Source organism: Hippoglossus stenolepis, chromosome 21 (assembly GCF_022539355.2).
Source record: "Hippoglossus stenolepis isolate QCI-W04-F060 chromosome 21, HSTE1.2, whole genome shotgun sequence".
NCBI lineage: Eukaryota > Metazoa > Chordata > Actinopteri > Pleuronectiformes > Pleuronectidae > Hippoglossus > Hippoglossus stenolepis.
The window spans coordinates 4,727,167-4,749,936 of NC_061503.1; the positions used below are offsets into that span (position 1 = coordinate 4,727,167).

The window sequence follows — 22,770 nt, forward strand, 5'->3', positions numbered from 1 at the left end:
AGCCCTCAAAAAGCCAATTCATTTGCCTGAAGAAAAAAAATTATAATAATCCTTACAATTTCAATAGGGCCTCCCACTGTCTCCTACTGTTCGGTGCTCGGGCCCTAATTATATTTTCTACAATTTATTTATCTTAAAAAAACACATGTTACGTTAAGTCGCTTTAAAAAACTGTTATAATTTATTGTCGAATCTCCCACTACGTAATAGACGAGTTGCACAATCGTTATCAAAGACAAAACTCCATCTCCCATAGTTCCGCGCGGCGTCTTGTTGTCCCCTCTGCTACTACTTCCTGCTGCCTTGCGCAAGCTCACATCGGAGTAGAATGCGGATTTCGAAGCTAATACGAATAGCTAGCCACGAAGCTAAAAACAAGCTTTTTGTTGTCGGGCGTTAAACTGGGAAAAAATGTCCAAAACACAATCGCAGCCCCCGTTGGCTTCGGCGGTGACGACCAGCGGGGGTCCCTCTTCTTCCTCCTCGTCCTCGTCCGCGGGGGGCTCGACATCTCCCGCAACCGTGTTGAACGTACAGCCCGAGAAACCTCAACATTACACGTACGTAGTAGCCACTTTGCAGGATTAGCTAGCTAAGTGGACACAGCCTCACGTGTGGTTGCATGAAGTAAACTACAGATAAAAAGAAAGAAACGCGCAAGCGAAGGTTGCTAAACTGACGCTAGCTTGTTTGTACAGTGACAATGTGTCTATAAAGTGGACCAGGTCTGTATAAAGAGGCCTAACGTTAGTAGCTGTTGTCATTTCTTAAATGCTTAATGGAACAGCACAACTCCAGTTCTGTGCTTTTTCATATGTTTCATTAGTACAAATATGTAATGTTAGATTGAGGTAATTATACACAACACAGTAACAGTAGTTATTAATCACAACAGCAGGGAATGTGATGAGGTTAGACAGGCACTGGTGCCATGACCTATGTATTCAGGGATATTGAATGTACTGTACATAAATATGAATGAACTCTGTCTTGTATGTACTTGAAATTTCCTGTGAAACGAAGTATAATCAATGTCTGACTTAATTTCCCACTGCTGCTTCTGTGTGTGGCAGATATCTGAAGGAGTTCAGGACGGAGCAGTGCCCCCTGTTCGTGCAGCATAAATGTACACAACACCGGCCTTTCTCCTGCTTCCACTGGCACTTCCTGAACCAGAGGCGCCGCAGGCCCATCCGCAGACGGGACGGGACGTTCAACTACAGCCCAGATGTTTACTGCACCAAATACGACGAGGGAACCGGCACCTGTCCTGATGGAGACGAGTGAGTGTGACCCAAACGTCAGTGGTGTGGAAGACTGCTTCACATCCTGTTTGTGTTACCTGTTGACATATTGTGCGTTTCATTAGACCAATACTTTGAGCTTGAGCCTGACCAATGTTGTTTTGACTGATGGTGTGAGCCTTTCACAGACATATCGGTGTTTGCATTAATGTTTGCTGATATCCGCAAACATGAAATAATTTTTCCCAAGATAAACAATGCAGAAAGATGTGCTTTTACATTTACATTGTACAGAACATTATTTACATTATTCAAGTTCTATATATTTGGTTGTATTTGTGTTATCTTATTTATAATTATCTATAATAGGGGTTTAACAGTACATGTATCGGAGCCGTTCGGTACATAAAATTTATAATAAAAGTTTTTTTTGTTGGTTGATCCACTCCGGTACATTTTAAACTTTAAAACTCCTCTTGTCAGACACTCCGGCACTGTACAAGGATACTGTGTTGCTGCTGTAAAATGAACACAGCAGAAACCCTGAAGTAGCAACCCACTGATAGCAAGTACCTTTTGGGGCATTTGGGGAGTTGCAGGTGCCACTTTAAGACCCTCTTAGCGGTTATTGGCATTTTTATGTACAGTATATATCGGCTGATATATTGGTAATGGACATTTTTACTCCTAAATGTTGGTGTCGGCATCAGGCCCCAGAACTTGACAGTTGAAGGACCTCTTAAAAACCCATTGTATCTGGGAAGGTGGTCGTGGTTACTAGCACTTTTTGTCATGGGTATATTGTGGAAGTAAACAGCAGTGAGGATAATTACTTGGTCTTTTGTTAGAACCCTCACAGACCACAGGTTTTTACCACCTCATCTTTTAAACAGTTAAATCGTGCCTTATCCAAAGCATTTTACCGGTCCCACCACAGACATTTGTAAGCATGCTCCATTTAAATCCTACACTGTTCAAGTGAACCACCAGAATGTATAGGACTTTGCACAACAAAGGACTTTTTTTCAGTTGGCGTAAAGTCATTCAAGTAGTGATTGAGGATACACCTTATCGACAATTGAAAGTCTAACTGAAAAACCTTGAAGATTAGGGTCTGATGCATAATCTTCAGTATGCATTAGCACCTGAAAACAGCCACTCCCACACTCTGTCCATCTCTGTTCCACTGAAATGTGATGAGCCGTTATGGTCTGCACGACAACCCTTACGCAACATGCAAAGACAAAGAGAATGTAAAGGATGCAAGTGGATCTAGGGTCAGCCGGGGATGTCTTTGATACATGCTAATGGGCCTCTTTGTGAAACACTATGTGAACCATTCCTGTTTCACTCTTCATTTCAATAAGGCTTGTTGCAAACAATACAGGGAGGTGGAAATAATATAGCACTTTTTGTTATTGGTACTAATTCAGAAAAAGTTAGAGAGGGGTATAACTCATAGGAAACTAGTGTAATATCTTTTTAAGCAAGTTTATAAGCAAAAGATTTAAAGAGCATTTGGAAAAAATAATTCTGACCCAAACTTTTTGATCATTAGAAGTGGTTGTTAGCTTTATCAATAGTTTAAGCAGTTTCCACTGTAATTGTAAATTGCATGTATTTTGGTTTTGAACTTTAATGATGGTCCCTCGGGTTCTGGGAATTTGTGAAAATTTGAATTTCCATACATTGATAGTGACATACATTTTAATTGCAGCAGTTGGAGTATACAGTATGGTGTGTATACTGTGCACTGTTTGCCTCAAAATACTTCACCGTCTCAATGTTCATTTCTATGTTTTGAATGTAAATTTCCTGTGTGTTCCAGATGCCCGTTTCTACATAGGACAGCAGGTGACACCGAGCGCAGATACCACCTTCGCTACTATAAAACGGGATCATGTATCCACGAAACCGACGCAAAAGGCCACTGCAGCAAAAATGGCTACCACTGTGCCTTTGCACATGGATCACATGACCTGCGCAGCCCTGTCTATGATATCAGGTGCCCAAAATAACTCAACCCCCCCAAAAAAGTCTTCTTTTTTTCACTTGGAAACCAAAAAAATATGATTTCTGTGTGTCTGTGTTATAGTCATTCCGAGTCTCTTGCACACTGTGGGTTTTACAGAGAAGTGCAGGTGATGGAGTCTCAGGGAGGCTCGGGGTCCTTGGAGGGAGGTGGAGGAGACGGGCAGTCGGGACAGGCAGCAAGTACTGCCCTCATAGAAAAGATCCTGAGTGAGGAACCACGCTGGCAAGGTAAATTTGTGTAACAGCACATTATACAACCAACAATTTCATGTTTCGAACTGGAGTGGATATTCTCATTAAAGTTGAACACCTGTTATTTTTGTCCTTGCTAGAATAGTGATACTTATACCTCTAGTACTCCAATATTAGCTGATATATCCTGGTTTCTCAAAGGCATGTAAACAAACTTGCTTGACTCCTTTCCCCTTGTGAGTTTCAGTTTTTTTCCCTTGGTTATTCACATTCAACACAACAAATGAGCCGTAAACCAAGAAGCTCTCTTACCTCACTGTCTTGCACGATACAAAGAAAAAACTTTAAGTACACAAACATTCATGGATATTTATTCATTCCTGTTAGTTCAAAGCACATCATAACGTGCAGGAAAGGTGCGGTGTCAGTGACCGCTAAAATATAGAGGAAGAAATGAGCTGGGAGTTATATTTCCGTCACTTCAGATCAGTGCTGATGAAAATCTGTGTTTACTGCAGAGTCATGTGACCTGTGAGTGAATGATGATTGTATCCATTCCTTTAGCAGACAAAAGCCAGATGTGAGCGTGTTTTAGTTTCTTTTTTTTTTAAGTGGAAAAGGGGCCCTATTGATCCTTTTTTCTAAAACTGTATATGTAAAACCTACTGGGAGGAAAACACTTTTTTAATATCCTCAGTAATACCCTTGATGATGCTTTTGATTATGATTGTTGTTTTGTGTACTTATTCTATAGATAATAACTACGTGCTGTCCCACTATAAGACCGAACTGTGCAAGAAACCCCCGCGTCTGTGCCGTCAAGGTTATGCCTGTCCATATTACCATAATAGCAAAGACCGGAGGCGAAGCCCACATAAGCACAAATACAGGTGCTGTGTTACATCATTTATATTTGTTCCTCTTGATTGTAGTTGTAATTAAGAAAATTATCTTAAAAAATGTGTTCCTACTCCCACAGAGCGCTGCCATGTCCAGCGGTTAAGCAGAGCGAGGAATGGGGAGATCCCAGTAAATGTGAGGGAGCAGAGGGATGTCAGTATTGTCACACGAGAACAGAGCAACAGTTCCACCCAGAGGTTTGTGTGTTTCCGCAGAAATCGTACGCAGTCTAGACCAGAGCTTGCAAGGGGATGATGATGAGGTTCAGTATTTGCTTGTTGTTCTGTCACAGATCTATAAATCCACAAAGTGCAATGACATGCAGCAGTGCGGCAGCTGTCCCAGAGGGCCCTTCTGTGCCTTTGCTCATGTTGAAAGTAAGATCCCACAATGCATCTGTTTGCATTTCACACCAACAATCTAATGAGTCAGTTTTTCATTTAATGTTGTAATTTTGAAATTCTACTCCAGAGCCCTTTGTTCCAGAGGAACCGTCATTCCCCGCTCCCAGCTCTCCACCGCCCCCTCGACCTCCAGACCCTCTTCCTGCCCAAGATGCCTCTTCAAGCCCCAGCCGAGCCATCATGGGGTCTGGTTCTGTTCTGGACCCCTTTTCCCCATCTGCAGGGTCGTGTATAACAGAGCAGGGGCTACTGGGTAGCGTTCTGTCCTTGTGTGAGGACGCGATTGGAGGAGCTGAGCCTCTGTCTCCCTGGGCGAAAGACGGAGGGTACGGCAGAGCCCCTGGATTTGAGAGGGAGGATCAGGTGAGAAGGACGGATACTGACACAGGGGACAACAGGCATTACAGGATACTAATAAATTAAATTAATTATTTACTTTATATCATTATAGTAACTATGCTTCTCCTGCATGTTGTTATCACCCTCATATTGTTTGTGGTTTCAGGCCAAGCAAAGGAGTTTTGCTCTCGAGCAGCGTAACAGAGAATTGGCGTCAGTACAAAGCAAACAGGTAAAATTACATCTTTGATATTTTTTAATCATTCGTGTATACTCCAAAATTCTGTATACTTTTTAGCTGGCCCACATATTGTTTTCAGTCATCTGAAATCTTGCTACAAGGTCACAAAAAAGGGACGACTGTTTCCTCAAGCGCCACGTTTTCTCTTTCAGGACTTGTTGGTGTTTTTACCAGTGGGCAGCCCTTTGAGTCTGTCCTCCAGCATCCCCTCCAGTCTGGCTGCCACCCCACCCAGCCCCGCCACCCTTGGACCTCCGGGGTCCAGCATCTCCTCAGGCATGAATGCTAATGCTCTGCCCTTTTACCCCACCAGTGAGACTGTGGAGTCAGTCGTTGGTAAGTCAGGGTGTCGTAAATTTGAATCCTCTCAATCAGTAGGGGCAGTGAACACTTAAAATGACTGTAATATGTTTATATAAAGTGTATTTAATGTGTGTTTGATAGAGTCCGCCCTTGATGATCTTGACTTGAATGATTTTGGCGTGTCGGCGTTGGAGAGGAGGTTGGAAAGCAGCTCTTCTCTGCCCAGTGTGGGGGTGATGCTGGGTATTCCAACTCACAGAACTACACAGCACTTTAATATGAAGCAGTACACACGCACACGCACACACACACACAAAAATAACTATTACCGGTGTATTTGTCTTTGCAGGAGGCAGCCAGCTCCAGAGTTCCGCCCCAGTCAACATCCCAGGATCCTTCAGCAACTCTGCTCCTTTCAGCTCCCCCTCACCGTCCCCACCAATCAGGCCACACACGTCCCCCTTCTTTTCTTCTCACCTGTCACAACCTGGCCAATCAGAGAGCTCCTTCCTTGGGCCGTCTCATAGCTCCTTAGGTTTGTGGAGTTTGATCCAAGACATCACATGGTGCAGTGAGGGATGATATGTTTTTGATAATATTTATTCTTTCATTTTGTAGGTTTGAATGGTATGAGCACTAACATCTGGGAGCACTTTCCATCAGGCCAGGGCTCCCCCGGTACACCCCCCACCCTGCTGCCCTCTGGCCCCTGTGCAGAGACCGCCCGGCTCAAACAGGAGCTGGAGGAGGCTCACAGGGCACTGAAGCAGTGGGGTCACAGTTGGAGACACACAGCTCAGGTAGGTAGGTAGTGGGGCATGTGTGCATGGGTCTGTGACATGGAGTGTGTTTACATGCACACTAGTATCCCAGATACAATCAGATTTTGGGGGAATATCCTGGTTATGTGTAAACATCTTATTCTGGTTCAGAAACCTGGATAACGTCTGAACGTAATATGATAGGTCCAGTATAGACTGGTGTTAACATCCGATCGCAAGTGGTCAGAACTAAGTTCATGCAGTAGCCACAAACAAATGAAGGTATTGGCACTGAGAAGTGCAAAATTAAGTTTAATTTACATTTGCAAATCAGAAAGAATGTGGCCACATGCTTCTCAGACCACCTCTGAATGTGGTGTCAGTGATCGGATCTCAGGACGCATGTGGGTGCTTTCACACCTGAACTTAGTGCTGACCACTTCTGATCGGATCACTCAAAGGATTTTAATGCCAGGTCTAAACAGGGTCATATACCTCTCTTACACCAAAATAAGCAGGTATACGCTGTTTTTATAACACGAGTAAACCTGCTGAAAAAAGGTGATACAGTCCCTTCACATTGCCAGTTGACAAGTTGGTTTTCCTGTGTTTTATTTCCCCGTTGAGTCACATTTGACATCACAGACGCACCAGAAAATGAAAAGCTCACTGTCTTGCCAGTCGAAAAGAAAAAAAATAGCAGTTGCAAGTTGTTCCCAAGATGTTACAATAAGTATACAAACATTCATGGCTGTTTATGCACCATAGCCTGGTAGTGCATGAATGTTGCGAAGGTAAAGGTGCAGCGTCTCCTCAGCCAAAATAGAGAAGAAATTGGGTGTCACATTTCCATCACGGATTATTGCAGTCTATTGCAGAGTCATTTAACACGGGAGTAATTGCTGATTGTATCCATTCTAATTGCGGACTAAAGCCAGATGTTATTGGGGATTTTGACCACTGGAAAATGGGATCCAGGAACTGGGATACTCTGGCATGTCATATCTAGGTTTCTGAACATTCTTTGTTGGTACAGAATATACAAACTGACTCTTGAAAAAATAAGACAACTGCACACAGATGTTAAGAATCCTGGATACTGTTATGACCATGTAAAGAGGGTTATGAATAATATGTTTTCAACGTAATCCTGAAATTGTAATGGGTCAAAAGATGGATTCTTAATTTGTAAAAAAAAACTTTTTAAAACTTTGTACTCTGCTCAATGTCTCCTGTAGTCATGGGCTGCGCTGAAGGCGGATGCAGAGGAGTCTCGTGCCCATGCATCACGATTAGCCATGGAGGCGGAGAGAGCCAGGCAGGCTGAGGAGGAGGCACAGAGACAGGCTACTCTCCTGCAGGAGGCGCTGGAGAGCTTAAGGAGCGGCGACAACCCCCATCTAGCACTTCACCAGCTCCAGCTACTACACAGACTGCCCTTGGAGTCAGTCCTCAGTTTGCAGGCTCAACTCTGTAGCTGCTTACACGCTGTAGAACAGGTGGGATTACAAACCTCAGTCAACCTCATCGAGTTCTGAAATAGTTTTCAGTTCTGTCCGTGTTCATGTCAACAATAGTGATGTAGGTAGTCTGTGTTCTGGCTGATACATTTATGAATCTTATACAATTGTGGTAATAAGGTAACACACAAAAACTGAAGAGGTGGAGCAAGTTTCATCTGGGTCATGTTATTAATGACTGTTAACTCAGTCTGTGTTAGAGGTGTCCTACATAAACAGGAGGTACTATTATAGCTGCTTTCAGACATGAACTGATCAATGTATAGTCTCCTGAAATTATCGTAAAGGACAGCATTTGAGAGCACAAATGTCCAAGTCAGATGCTCCAGACATTCTCTGGAGTTTCTCTTGCCACCCCCCTAGTAAAGACTCTGGATAATGTATGAGTGAGCCTATGTGGATTGGCTGTGGTCATGTTGATGAGGTTTCTTAACACACAATTCACATACTAGTTTCAGTTTTTTAAAATCATCATCCCTCATTCCCTGCAGCCTTTTTTCAAATTGTTCCTTTTTTTTTTTCAATCTCAGAAAATATCTGTGAACATCATGTGAGCTCCTCTGACTCATTCAGCATTCTTCAGCTCAAGACGTCTAAACTTTTTCCATCCCTCTGTGTATCCAGGTGGTGTACAGGAAGCAAAGGCAGTGCTGTGTGACGTGTGGCGAGGCGGGCTCGGTGTCCCTGCCCTGCGGCCATGGTCTACAGTGCGAGAGCTGCTCCGCCTCGACAGAGTGCCCGCTCTGCCCCGAACAGACCCTGGAGCCGCAGCTCTCTTGACCTCACAACCCAGTCGGACCAACGCCGATTAACAGAACAGTCAGTCCTGATTCCACAGATACCAGCCTTGGCTCTCAGCCGCCATTCAGAATTACGTCGAGGTCGTTTTTATAACATGGTGACAACTCCCAACACTGATCTGGTTTTGTATTTTTAAGACGACTTTTACTGATGAATGACCAGCTTAGTGAGCGCTGGTAACGAAGCGAAAGCCCTTAAAGTGGAATTTAGAATTAATAATTACTCCAGTGTTACCCATGAAACACCAGTACAATTTACTAGTTAATGCTCTTGACCAGCAACACTGTTCTTAACCCTTGTTCTGGATTTGTCCTCCTGTTATTTCTTCACTAACCCTAACTATGAAACATATACACACATAGTTCTTAATCATATTCTGATGTTATAAAGCATGGGCTAGCCCTAAACATACAGAAAACAGTCTTCTCTCTCTGGATAGTTTCAGTGTGATCTGCTGAGGATTAAACTCGGTCACCTTACTTCAACAAAGGTCAATGGCATTTGTTTGTATGTTGGCATTTGAAAAGCTCCGAAACATTTCATAAGAAAACTGAACAGTTTGGTCTCTTACTCGTAATAATCCAAAGTTTTCATTAATCTTAAATCCACAGTCCTCCACAGCAATGAGTAGATTCTGCCAGAGTACACCCACTAAAAACATATGCTGTCTATGAATGAGATATATGAGTAGTTATTAAGCGGTGAGGTGGGACTATAGCAGTTTTCAGACATGAACTCCAGAGGATGTCCGAGATTCTCCAGAGTTGATGTCTAAAAGCAGCTTAAATTGGGCTTGGTGGTCTGGTGGTGTCAGGCTGGTTCACTGTGCTGTGTGTTGAAATCCTGAATCAAAGAACTCCCAGATTTCTATTCAGATGTCCGAGGGTGATGAGCTGTCTTAACAAAATCAACAGGTCTGACTGAAAACAGTTAAAGGGCATATTTAGTTTCATCCCAACTGTAATCCCATCATGCTACAGCGAAAAGGGGGCCATACCAGTCTGCTGGTAGCGCTCGTCTAGAATAAGTTGAATTTGTTTTTTTCAATAGTTATTTTTAGCAAAACATTTATTTAAAATTACTGTTAAATAATAAGAAAATATTTAAAGAATTTGTAATATTTGTTGAAGTTTCCAACAGGTGGCCCCTTTTAAAGCACTCAGGTTTTCTCCAGTTTCCAATTAGACTGGAAGAGGAAAGTATGTTAACACAATCAAGGCAAATGTACTCAGTCAACTTGTGTAGTCTTTGAAATTACATCATTTTAATTTTTACTTAAAATATTTTTCATGTTAACTCAAACATACACGTTCTGTCTTTTTTTACCTGCCTCTTTGCTATGTTTTGAACATGTGACAGATTTTTCTCTGCCAATTTTTACATGTGTAGTAATCTCTGACATTTCACAGTTTGTCAAATGTAGTCATATACAGTTGAATGATGTCATACTTATCTTTTGCACTGATAAGACAAAGCATTGGGAGCAAACAGATGTATGAAGGCTTGTAAGGTTTAAATGCAGGTGTGAACATGTTCATGATCACTGTGATGGTCTCTGGTATTAACCAACACACAACTCATCCAACACCAGTGTTTCCATCTGAGTGGATCTTTTTTGTTTTTGGTACAGATCATTAAAAACAAATTGTATATTTTTGGAGGAAGAGCTTGTTTCTGTATTTATTTCTGTTCCATCCCTTCCTGAGACTGTTTCTCTCTCTGTCTTCGCTTCTTCACGAAGGCCTGGGCCTCGCGTTCTCCCTTCCTGGACTCCAGCAGACTCAGAACGGGGTCTTCTGGAAAATAGAGGAAAAAACATTGTTGTCTACAACTGAACTGGATTTCGATCATAGTTGGATTGGCACAGTATACATCCACATATTTACCTCCACCAATGAGGTTACGTTTTCATCTTCACATTTTGTTTCTTTATTATTTCTGGATCGATTACCACGAAATGATGTAAGGATGTGGTATAATTTTTGTTCTATTGCTCCCTAAAGGTAAATTTAAAAGCCGCTTGACTGGTCCAAACCAACTGACAGATCATACCATTAGGTTTAGGATGGATCAGAGGCAGACGTATCTGAGCAGGGGGGCTGTCCGGCCGTGAGCTGAGTCCATCTCCCTCCCTTGCTCCACCAACTCCCGGTATGGCCTTGAGTCCCAGGAAGGCCTCGCCTTCAAAGTCGTCCGTCCTCAAGGTGTCGTAGTCCAGAACAGTCACCTGCAGGCAAGCCCCTGGAGACAGGCACTGATCCAAGGAAACCAGACTATAGAAAAGAGAGAAGGGGTGGAGATAAAGGAGGTCCAAAACATATCAAGGCCACAGATTGACTATGAGAGTCAAAAGCCAAGACCTGAGAAAGAATACTGACGTAAATGGCCTGTAACTTACAATTCGAAGGCCTCGTCAAAAAGAGGGTTGAGGTCACAGGTTTTGACCTGAGTGCAGCGAGGCTCAACCTTAGGAAAGATGTGGTGAGGCTCCAGACACAGCTGCACAAATGGATCACTAAAACCTGGCAAAAGGTCACACGTAAAACTACTTTGGCACGAATTCATACCAAATTTGCTAGGAGCCCATTTGAATTTGGCGTGGATGCGGGGAAAGGGGCTGATCAGGTCATTTTCACTTTCAGTTACTTTCGATCACTTTCTTCAACAAATAATGAATGGATCTTGCTGAAAAAGACACATTTAGGGAACTTGCCCATATGGGGTATGCGCACTACTCTAGTTTTTGTAATGTATGTGGCTATGATTGTTCTCTATTTACCATTAGAGTCCAGTGGTATTAGGTTGACAGCGTTCAACACCTCAACTCTCAGTCTCTGGTCCGATCTCCTGTAGGATGTGAGGAGGGTGACTGCACCGTATTTCTCTCCGCCGTACACGTTCTGTCATACAGAGGAAACGGAAGCTTTGAACAAAAGGACTCACAGGAGTTTACACATTGACAGCAGTCGACTGTCTCACCTGCTCCCTTATCTTCCTTTCGTGGAACTTCTGCACCAGCTCCTGGCTGCTCAGAGAGTTATCACTCAGTTGAGCTTTGAGAATCTGGACAGACAGGGGCGATATTTCATTGTGAATTGTGTGTGTTCATTACACTCGTCCCCACTTTCCCCCTGTTCTGATGGAGGATAAGTGACAAATCGTACGCTAGTCAGAGAAATTAAAACTGTCCTCTGCTGTATCTGCAGTTTCTCACCTTGTACTCATCTGAGTGAAGTGATTTCAGAGGGAGTCCATTTCCCTCGGCATGGAAGCACTGCTCTAGGCACTGAAATACATGGAGCAAAAAGTCTCAGCTGTCACCCATAATGTTTCACCCCATTTTTATAGCATCAAATAACTAATTAAAACCAAATTTACTGGAAAAGTAAAAATGAGCACTTGAGCATGCATCAGTATGATAATAACTTCTTAAACTGACAGAATGCATCTTTGAGAAAAATGTAATTAACATGTACTTTGACTGTTTAGTTTGGTCTATTTCCCATCAACCAACATGGAGGAGGCACAGTTTATAACTGCAGCCAGCCACCAGGGGGCGATCAAGATGATTTGGTTTCCCCTTTAGCTGACGGGTCGTTCATCTTTATATACAGTCTCTGGTCTGAGCTGACACATGTGGCAGTTTGCTGTAAGTGTTTTGTGTTTTGCTCTTGCAGTCAACCACACGGCCAAAGACCAACCTGCAGCGTATACAGCAGCCTCTGGCAGAACACCATGAGCCCTTCTGGTTGTCGATGCTGAGTAGCCACCTGGTGGAGGATCTTCACCGAGTTATTCCAAAGTGGAGTCAGAAGACTGGAAGCAAGAGAAAAAACCAATGACAACAGTTCATGAGCTGACAAACATGGATCCATCAGCGCTCACGATGAAAGACAAGAATTGTGATGTAGTGCGGTAACAATCGAGCCTTGTACCTGTTGAAGTTCTCTTGAACCAGGTTTTCATTCATGTAGTGCAGCTCTTGTTCCAGATAGCGCATCAGAGGGGCTGCAGCCTAAAACGGACAAGAGGGCTGGATATCGAGCAAACGCTAAGGGCAACAATATTAGTGCTAAACTGGCAGCAATTGTCTCTTACATCCTCTGTGGACTTGGAGGGAATCCGACGCCTGGTTGACATGCTCCTAACATGAGTCTCAATGTCGGTATTCAGCTTGTGAGACATACAGATAAAGAGGTGATGTTTAATGTCTCTTCATAGACAGATAGTTTGATAACCTTTCCTTGATACTTTACATTTAATCAATACCACATATACGCACCTTTTTCCCGAGAGTGTCCAAAGCAGAGCGGATCTCTCGGCTGAGGAAGCTCTGTGCCTGCTCAACCTGCGAGGGCAGTGTGTTGTGGAACTGGCTTTTACCTATGACATTTTGCGTGCGATCTCGAAGCCCTGCCCAGTTCAGCTGTGTAGGAAGTCTGGTCAGGACGGACCTTAAGTGCTCCAAGTCGTTCACTACCACACACAACTGCAGGGGACAGCAGGGAATTGAGATTCTCGTGTATTATGGAGCTTTAGAAATATTTCGAGTCTTCTCTCCTTGTCCGTGTTTACCATATTTATAGCACTGCCGGGATCAGAGTTCTTAGACAGCACCTTGACCCTCTCCTTCAGGATGCAACAGTAGTTTATGACAATCCTACACACATCCTGAAAACGCACCAAGAGCAAAGACTGTCAACTGCCAGTGTTCCCATACTCAGATGATGTGATTAATATAGCATGTGGATGGAACTATTATGAACCTCAGTGAGCTTGACCATGAGCATAAAGGCCTCCTCAGGGTCAGGCCAGGAGAGCTGATCCCACAGCTGGCAGATAGGCTGGACACACGCCACCAGGTCCACTGCTGAGGAACTGTGTTTTATTGGCACGGAACCAGCCTGGAGGGGCTGGAGCTGAGGAATTGTAAACATACAGTATAATGACATGATGAATTATAATAATTGTATGCATCAAAAGTGCTACTGTACCTGGTCCACCTGCACAGCCCGCTCCACCCTGTCTTGAGTTTTGCTGAATGCCTGGTTGAGCCAGTAAGGCAGAGCGTCGCTGAAGCCCTCGTGAAAGTTTGTCAGCTCCAGTAATCCCCTGAAACAACAAACTCCTCATCTTCCATCCCATCTCATACATTTTTTTTAGGAGTAAGGTCAGTGGTGTTATTCCTGTATGTAGTTGTATATTGTTGGTTAACACAATTTACTTTTGAAGTTGTGCTATTGGGAAGACTGTGGAGCTAATTTGAAAAAAACAGACATTGTCCTTTGGTTCAAAAAAACCTCTCCTCACATTTCAGATCCCCACTTCCTGCACTCGTTTATCACGTTCCTGATTCCCTCAATCTATGCCTCTCTAGTGGATTTAGCATGTTGCTGCCTTCATGGGGTCGTGTTTACCACCTTCACGAAATGAGTCCATATGAAGGCCCCCCCCTCTCGTTATGAATTATGACATTTCCGCTGACTTTTTTAGAAATGGCGCAGCCTACAAAAGTAGTCCCTAAGGACGCAGTGTGATTTGGAAATGCATATTTAGACTTAACTATCCAATAGGATGAGCGACAGCAATTCTAGCCATTGATGGATGTGCTGTTAGAATGGGTGACGCAAGTAGAGGGAGATATACTGGGATGCTGTGGGAGACATCTTCAGACCTCGGGGGGACAATTGCTCATGTTACTCTGTGGACATTTGTATATTGTTCCACCTTCTGGTCTCCTTGATGCATCAAGTCTACATTAAAATCTTATGCATAAGACATCAGCTGCTGCCTGAGTTCTCCTTTCACCAGCTTCCAGAAAACCTCCATAACAGGCAGGATCTTGATACTGTGGTTTTACTGAGTCCAAATGACGACAAAAGTACTTGCGGCTGGTACCTGTATCTGAGACATTTTAGCTTCACTCTAGCAAAATGATAGGAAGTGGAGATGCGTTGTACTGTACGTCTTATATACAGTCTATCTAGACACTGACAAGGCAGTTGTCTTAAAAAGGGGAACAATAGTTAACATTTCTATTACTAACTTTTAAATCATCTGAAATTAATCGATTTGGGCCATGACTGGTGGGTGACAATGAAGGGGTGCTGGAGCTCATCTGGTAGGGATGTGGTGGAGTACGTCTGACAACGAAAAGTTTGCTGATGTGTTTTGAGTATGAGGCCTGACCTTTTCTGTAAGAACGCCTTGTCTTTGTGGATGGCCTGCAGGCTCAGGTAAACGGGGAACAGACTGTTGGCCAGATGCTGCTCCATCTGACTGTCTATCAGTGACAAGGTTTCCTTCACTTCTTTTGCCAGCTGTGGAGAGGAGAGGAGAGAAGAGGAGAAATGTGGTGAGCTGTGGTGAATTCTCTCTAATTCCCGGTGTAAACATGGAAGTAGACCAAACATATACGCACAGGGTAGATGGGATGTGAGTAGTGCAAATCGGAATGGGGCAAAAATGGACTGAGAAGTGCAAAATATTTCATGCAAAGTAATGTCCATCATTGCACGTCAAGTTTGTCAAGAAATCTAAATTGAAAGAGATATTGAGAACTTACCAGGGAGTCCAACGTCTGATAGATAACAGTGAACACATCCACTTGCACAACACTAAACAATGAGGAGAACAAAAAACATTCATTATTACAAAAGTAAAAAATATTCCTAATGCAGTTTGGCCTGCTTCTCCCTGATGATTTTATAAATGAATTAATGGGTGCCCTTAATTAATTAAAACTCAAGTTAATTTCAAAGATTAAATCCTTAACATTTGAGGACTTACACAGGTTGTCTGTGCCTTTATCTTTTCCTGGCTAGATTTCTCTAATAGCCTCTAAACAGGTATTACTGCAGCCACCCTGCATCGGCCTCAATTAGTACAGAATGCTGCTGCTCAGATTATTATTGGATCAAGAGAGCATGGCCACGTAATAAAGATTCTTGCCTCGCTGCATTGGCTTCCTGTTTGCTTTCACATTGATTTTACGATTTTATTGATGACATTCAAAGCCTTATACAACCAAGCCCCTGTGTATATCAAGGATTTACTAGCCCCTTATGAGCCCAACAGCTGATAGCCATCTTCTGGTATTTCCCAAAGTCTGATTGGTGACTTAAATCACTCCTGAAAATGTATTCTATTTTAAATGTTATTTTATCTTCTCTTGTGAAGGACTTTGAAAAACAAATAAAGATTTTTTTATGATTATTATTATTATTATTATTATTATGAAACATTGTTTGTCTTTGTTCCATTTAGGTGCTCTAGTGGGCTACCCTAACCAGCATGCACAATGCCAAAGCCCTGCACCAAGCCTACATAATGCAGACTACCACTCATGTAATTAGTGAGGCCAAAGTTCTACAAGTGAAACAATAATCCAGCAGTCCACTCGCCCACCTTACCTAACAAATACCCTGTTCCAGACGTCTTTGTTATGTTTGATGTCCTCCTGCACCTCCCCGATCAATCTGGAGAGGGCAAGCACAATCTCTGGCAGGTCCTGTATGTCAGCAGAGTGCAAAGACAACATGACATAAAATGGAGATATCATGCAAGCATCAACTCCACTCCAGGTACAGTGTTTCGAGGTTTACATGGTGTCTTTACCTTAGTCATTGGCTGATGCAAACCCTTTTTGATGGTAAACCACTCCTGTGTACCCTTCTGAAGTTCAAAGTTATATAACAAGTTATTAAGGCCTTATTATATACATGCCGTATGCAATGACCTCATTAGAATGACTACTGACCTGTATGACATCGATGACCTCATCATGCAACTCAAACTGAGCCGGGTTCAGTTTCTGAAACGCCTGAGTCTTACAGATCTGGACCAAGATTCTGTGGGGGAAAAAAGCACATTCATGTACTGCATCACCTACGCCATGTCATCGATTCTATAAACATATGAACATAAATAACAGGCTGTACCTGAGCAGTGTGTGTAGTTTCGGAGTAGCACTGGGTGTTGGGGGGAAGATGTCTCTGTATTTGGCCACCAGACAGAGTCCGTACTGCAGGAAACCATGAAGAGAGTCTCCAAGTTCCTGTTTCTGTTCACAGAGAGCAACATGTTACTCAACACTCATCTTAAGATACCAGCTCCTAGTTTCACTTTACCAGCAACCAAATCTACCGACAAGAACACAAGCAGCTATCACATGACTTGTGTAATCTTGATAAGTACATGACTAGGTTGTTTTGGGCAGAGAGCAACAGTATCAAGATTCTTTACTTAAATTTTTATATTTAATATTATAGCTTAAACATGCTCAGTTATAAGTAAGCTCATTTTAGGAGTTCTTAAAATTAAAGAACTTGTGATGACCAAATACTTACTGGACTATTATTATTGAAATAATGACATATACATAAATACATGTTCATTTAGCAGCTAGTTGAGGTAGAGCTAATTTTTTAATACATTTTTTATACATTAGATAGTATAATCTATAAACAATATGTTGTGTAAATTTGCAACAAGTACAATATTTGCCTTTGAAATATTGGATATTAAAGTTAAAAGTATAATGTAGCAAAACTACCTCAGAATTGTACCTAAGTGCAGTACTTGAGTGTATATACTGTAATCGGTTACTGTCCACCTGTCTCAGTTGAGGTGAGACGCATCGTACCTGCTGGTAGGGCAGCTGCTGCTGATGCCAGTGGTACTCTATACTGGTGAGCTGCTGGAGCAGCACAGACGAGTCCAACTCCAGGCTCTGGTACAACTTACTGTACGCTACCCACTTCCTGTCAGAGACACACACATCCACGACGTTACGCAGAAATACAACACAAAGAAAAAAATCAACACATTGGTTTTAAAAATTACTTGGAATAATTCCCTTGGCCATCAGTGCCTTGGAAAACAGTAATATTACATATTCATATCACCATGATATGATACAACTGGGAGCTGATAAATGATAATATTGAATGATCACCCACCCATAAGCAAATGAGAATGATGAGAAAGACACTACAAAGCTTATTTCATTCTAGATGTGTAGTTTTTCAATACACTGCCTTAATAATAATCCTATTTGGATTATGTAGAATTTGTCCTTTATGTTCCTGCCATTACCCTGTTAATTGTAGGTACTGCAATCTGGTATATGTGCTATGAATCTGCTGGGTGTTAACATGCTGCTTACGCCAGGTCCTGAAGAAAAGGGGAGAGGTCATTCTGCGTAGCATAAAGCTCGAGGAGAGTCTGAGCCTCCCCACACAACTCCCCTTTCCACGGAGCAGAACTCTGAGGAGAGAAGACACAAGAAAGGGGGGGATTTAAGAAGAGAGAAAGAGAAGGAATCTATTTAAATATGGTTTAAAGAAGGGGTGAGAGTAAGCTTCTCCTTTACCTGTGTCTTGGAGATGTAAGCTTGAACACACTGCTGCAGGATCCCACAGTAGTTGATATAAGCGCTACGACCAGCACTCAGCGTTCCATCTCTCTGTCAGTCACACAAGACATGCCCAGTGTCAACATGATCCCAAACTGCCCACTTACACCACGACAGACCAGATTTCACTGCTGTCCACAACCGATTTTTGACACATACTCTTATGCACACATGTAAAACTATATCGAGTATACACCAAGTGTTGCAGGATGAGTATCAGAATTTTTTTCTTCACCTCTTTATGGATGAACTTGAGATTCAGGTGGCACTTTCCGCGATCAGGGTACGTATCTGTTCTGGGCTCCAGGTTGTACCAGTTGTCTTCAGTACAGTGGAGATCCTACGTGGTACAAATGGACACACTGTAAAGTTATGAAAGTATATTTTACTCAAATTTGATACAATGATAAAAAATGGTCCCGGTCTAAATAGGGTAAAATTTACTCTTATTGTGCATTTCTACTATATCAAATAGTTAATATTTAAGTTAGTAATGTTAATTTACTGTATGTAGCATAAAATGAAAACAACTCTCCTGCCTTTTCACTCCTGCCATCTGTGAAGAATGTCGGTTCTATTGTGGACTAATGATTACTACTCTGTATTGAAATATAACTCAGTCTCAGTCTATCATTTGTTACAAAGTATCAGACTGGAAAGACAAGTCAAGAGTAAAATAACAATTATGAAACATGAACATTTACTACCTGTAGTTTTAGGACAAGGCATCCCAAAAAGTCATCTGTGCCTTTCTCCTTTTTGGCATCCTTGAGCATTCTAAACAGGTAGAGTTAGAAATGTTCACCAGCCCTGCATGGTTAACTGTTACAACTATGTCTGAGTCTCAGAGAGAGCATAGTACCTCTTTAAACTATTGAAATTAGATTTGATATCCTCTAATTTCTGAGAGAGTGACACATCTTCATCCTTATCCCTGTAATAGAGGAGGTACAACGGAGGTGAGCTTCATGAACAAGATTATTCTGACGCAGAAGATGAGCATGAGGCTGTGTATGATTTGTCTCACCACATCTCGAGGTGGAAGTTGGCCCCATGGATTTCTTCAAACTCTCTTAAAAAGAAACAAAAGTTACGCAATTTTCAATATGCGTCTTCTGATATGAACCTGAATTCAGACTCACAGTATGAAGGTTTGGTTCCAGATAGGGTTCAGGGTCTGCTTCTTGATGTCTGTCTCGTAAATTTTGTCGTCCGATGCTGCGTCCTTTACAACTGATTTACAGGGTTTGGCTCTGGACAGACGTGTGCGATGCTCTTGTTCATCCTCCAGTATGGTCAGGATGCAGTATGGGTCACTAAAACCTGTTCAAAACACACACCACAGTCCTCTGGTAGACTCAATGGGGCATGGTGACACGTAACAATCACATTAATCCCCGGTCCAGAGATTCCAAGAGACTATATTTCAAGATATAGTATAGCACAGTACAAATCAAAGAGCACACGTGGGTGAAGTGAAAGTGAGGGATATTTGGAAATGTCTACTTTGCAGACAGACCTTCACTGAAACACAGCTCATCAGTATCAATCAAGGTAGTGAAACCCATCTGGTGAAACTGCAAGTACACATCTTTATACCGATTCATTCTCAAAATGGCTCATGCAACACATCAATAGAATTAAAAGGTGAATTAATATGAGAAAATAATACAAATAAACAAAAAAAAAAAACTGAAAAGGTTGAATTCACTTGAGTGCCAGTCACCCCGTCTTTGAAGAGAGTCAGGAAACACGTCAACTCACCAGTGACATCTTTTCCCAGGATTCCCTTTCCTTCCTTTACAGTGGCCATCAGGCAGTAAACTGGGGGCTGTAAGAATCAGACAGTTTTTCTTTTTTTTAGATATGTTGTTACTTAATCCGTTCATGGTTGCCCATAGTCATGATGATGAAATCTGCCTTGTGTGAATGGAAGGAAGTAGAAAGTTACTCCGAAGGTGCATTATTCACTGGAACAATAATGCTGACTTCATTTTCTCACCTCTGCACTCTGTACTCTGTCCGTCAGACTATCGTGCTCTGCGTCTGTCATAGTGAAAGCCTGAGAGATGGAACAGAACAGTCTGGGTAATCAGTCATACGCCACAAAGAGGCAACAAAAGGATGGGTTGTGTTGTGCATGTGTAAAGGTTTACCTCCTTTACGTATTCGTGAAGCTGTGAATCAGTGAAGACCTCAGTTGACGAAGGTTTACCCAACTTATGGGCGATGGTGTACAACAGCTCCTTATATAGAGGCTTCAGCTTTAAAAAGAGTGAGAGCTTGTTTATGAGAAACCTAAATTATATAATTCATTCATCATTAACCAGTAAGGTCCTATTGAGATACAAATCTTTTCTGATGATACCTCCAGCTCCTTGTGTCTTCGTGCTTTCTCTTCTGGGTTCTCGTCTTCCTTAAAATCCTAAAAGAAATACAACTTGTTCACGACTCTGCTCAATACATGTGGTAAATTACGATATTGTTGGTTAAACTTTGAGGTATGTCAATGTCACGCTGTGTCGCCTACCCTCCTATCACGCAATTTCCTCGTCAACCCCAGTTTGCGTACATGGACCGGTGAAACCTGACCAAAAAACAACACAATAGCATAAGAATCACGAATGTTCAGTCATTTCCAAATGAAGCTTATGCGTAAATGTAGTTTTACTGTTTTCTAAGTAGTCACGGAGTTCCATACATTTCCATACAGCATAACATTTTGTTGAATGAAATTGCCAAACAACTATTAGATGGATGAACCCATGCAGGATCAAGTTTGATGATGTCTTTTACCTGTCTTTTTGAGACATGTTTCTGTAAAACAGAGGATAATAAATGAATGCAGGAATTCTTATTATGACATCAATAAAAACAGTTCATTCAAATAAAACTGAAGGAAACTGATATTAAAAGGTTTTTAGCTTTAGGCCCGTTCATTTACAAAACTTCAAATCTCTAGGCGTCTTGTCAGGGACTTCCTCTATTACTGATCATGAAACTGACTTGGAGGTGACAGTGAGATAAAAAGGAAAACACTAGTATCTCAAAATGAATATTCAAATACATTTCTACCCAACTTCACATACACACACAACTATTGTCATCTCTTTGCATATCGAAGTGATGACACCGACCTTATGAAAAGATACATTGTGCTCGAAATATGTCTCAAATAATCTTTCAGATCAGAATCTCCACCATATGTTTGGTAAGTACCAACAATTGAAACATACAGAAACAGAAGTGTGTGTGAATCCATGATAGATATGCTTCCATCTACATCAATCTTATTCAGGCAGATATTCAAAACAATGATGAATCATAGTCACAGTACTTTAAAAATAGACATGTGGACAGTATGACTCAGTGTATGGGTGCGATTTTTAAACACTGTTGCTACTCATCATACTAATTTTTCGGGTTTCTCAAAAAAGAAATAATTGAGATAAAACTTGTGAGAAAAGGTTAAAGACAGAGCCTAAAGAAACAGGAAGAGACATTATATACGGAATCATTAGTTTGGTTATCAGCCCATCGCCAAGTAAACTCGGTGGTACGTAACTATGGAAGAGAGACAGAATATAACAAACATGTCAATATGCTCCGGTGAACTGTGGGCCATACCTGTTCAGGTGTTTGCAGCAGTTTGTCCTCCATGCTGGCTTTCACACTTTGACCTGACATAAAGATGCTAATAAATGATAACCAGAATCCTGCCTTAACTGATGTGCTCTTTCTCTTTCTCTGTGTGTGCGTGTGTGTGTGTGTGATAGGGAAGCTGCGTATGCGATGGGTTTTGATGAACTGTCACGCAGCAGCCGGAAGTCATCACTTCCTGTAGAAGGTGGTCACATCAGTAACTGTGACTTGAGAATTCCTTCTTCATCTAGTGCCCTGAATTGAGCACAGAAAGGGTTTGCATGCCCAGGCCCATACTGTTATTATTTGATCACCATGATCAATCACATTAAACAACTAAATCCACGGTGCAAATTTCACATGACACAAGATCAACTACAACTGAATTAGATCATGAAACTGCATGTAACATGAGACAGGTGGACTGTCTCATGTTACATGCAGTCCCCTTTTGTGTGTATCTATCTATCTATCTGTCTGTCTGTCTGTCTGTCTGTCTGTCTGTCTGTCTATCTGTCTGTCTGTCTGTCTGTCTATCTATCTATCTGTCTATCTATCTATCTATCTATCTATTCAGAGTAAGGCTGCAATTAATGAATATTTTTCTTATTATACATTAACCCATGGATATCAACAAAAAAATACAGAAACTACTTATTCAATTGACTCAGCTCTCTTTTTAACTTTAATTTCCATGTCCTTTTCTGACGATAGTGGTATGATCAGAATATCATAAATATCCGGAGGAGTGAACTTTCTCCTATTCAGCTGAATATAGACTCTGATAGATTCTGATAATTTCTCGATTATACTCTTTTGTTATATTCTCTGTTTTATTTCCTGCTACAATAAATTCACAAAAGACAGTTCGATCTGAGAGTTCCTTTAATTTCTCTCACCAAGAATTTCCACCACATTTAAAAACCTGATGTTGAAACTTAAAAACAAGAGCTGAGTGTGTAAAGATTTTATGG

The 22,770-nt window shown here is 41.8% G+C and overlaps 2 protein-coding genes across 6 annotated transcripts; one reads left to right on the forward strand and one right to left on the reverse strand.

Annotated features, from left to right (window-relative positions):
* Nucleotides 1-272: 272 nt before the first annotated feature.
* unk (unk zinc finger) lies at nucleotides 273-10,403 on the forward strand. Of its 3 annotated transcripts, none has more exons than XM_035145149.2 (15): nucleotides 276-560; nucleotides 1,074-1,283; nucleotides 3,073-3,249; nucleotides 3,340-3,506; nucleotides 4,225-4,360; nucleotides 4,450-4,567; nucleotides 4,663-4,747; nucleotides 4,842-5,137; nucleotides 5,280-5,345; nucleotides 5,507-5,690; nucleotides 5,799-5,900; nucleotides 6,007-6,192; nucleotides 6,276-6,457; nucleotides 7,657-7,917; nucleotides 8,563-10,403. In XM_035145149.2, exons 1-15 carry the CDS (start codon nucleotides 412-414, stop codon nucleotides 8,716-8,718), a joined length of 2,475 nt encoding a protein of 824 aa, XP_035001040.1. In that variant the 5' UTR covers nucleotides 276-411; the 3' UTR covers nucleotides 8,719-10,403. The 3 variants fall into 3 exon arrangements, with proteins under 3 accessions (XP_035001043.1, XP_035001040.1, XP_035001041.1); XM_035145150.2 differs by having other exon boundaries at nucleotides 3,376-3,506; XM_035145152.2 differs by lacking the exon at nucleotides 8,563-10,403 and having other exon boundaries at nucleotides 273-560; nucleotides 6,276-6,461; nucleotides 7,657-7,892.
* unc13d (unc-13 homolog D (C. elegans)) lies at nucleotides 9,977-21,924 on the reverse strand. Of its 3 annotated transcripts, none has more exons than XM_035145146.2 (34): nucleotides 21,782-21,924; nucleotides 20,951-20,971; nucleotides 20,685-20,741; nucleotides 20,523-20,579; nucleotides 20,311-20,418; nucleotides 20,157-20,216; nucleotides 19,919-19,985; nucleotides 19,297-19,477; nucleotides 19,182-19,226; nucleotides 19,017-19,088; nucleotides 18,862-18,931; nucleotides 18,390-18,494; nucleotides 18,113-18,205; nucleotides 17,906-18,006; nucleotides 17,384-17,501; nucleotides 16,680-16,801; nucleotides 16,499-16,589; nucleotides 16,357-16,413; nucleotides 16,152-16,249; nucleotides 15,305-15,356; nucleotides 14,929-15,059; nucleotides 13,734-13,851; nucleotides 13,506-13,658; nucleotides 13,315-13,410; nucleotides 13,022-13,228; nucleotides 12,838-12,912; nucleotides 12,675-12,754; nucleotides 12,441-12,555; nucleotides 11,954-12,025; nucleotides 11,719-11,802; nucleotides 11,519-11,639; nucleotides 11,138-11,261; nucleotides 10,792-11,012; nucleotides 9,977-10,532 (listed from the first exon to the last, which is right to left on the reverse strand). In XM_035145146.2, the coding sequence occupies exons 1-34, from the start codon at nucleotides 21,839-21,841 to the stop codon at nucleotides 10,420-10,422; spliced, it is 3,345 nt and encodes a 1,114-aa protein (XP_035001037.2). In that variant the 5' UTR covers nucleotides 21,842-21,924; the 3' UTR covers nucleotides 9,977-10,419. The 3 variants fall into 3 exon arrangements, with proteins under 3 accessions (XP_035001037.2, XP_035001036.2, XP_035001038.2); XM_035145145.2 differs by having other exon boundaries at nucleotides 9,977-10,535; XM_035145147.2 differs by lacking the exon at nucleotides 20,951-20,971 and having other exon boundaries at nucleotides 9,977-10,535.
* Nucleotides 21,925-22,770: the final 846 nt, after the last annotated feature.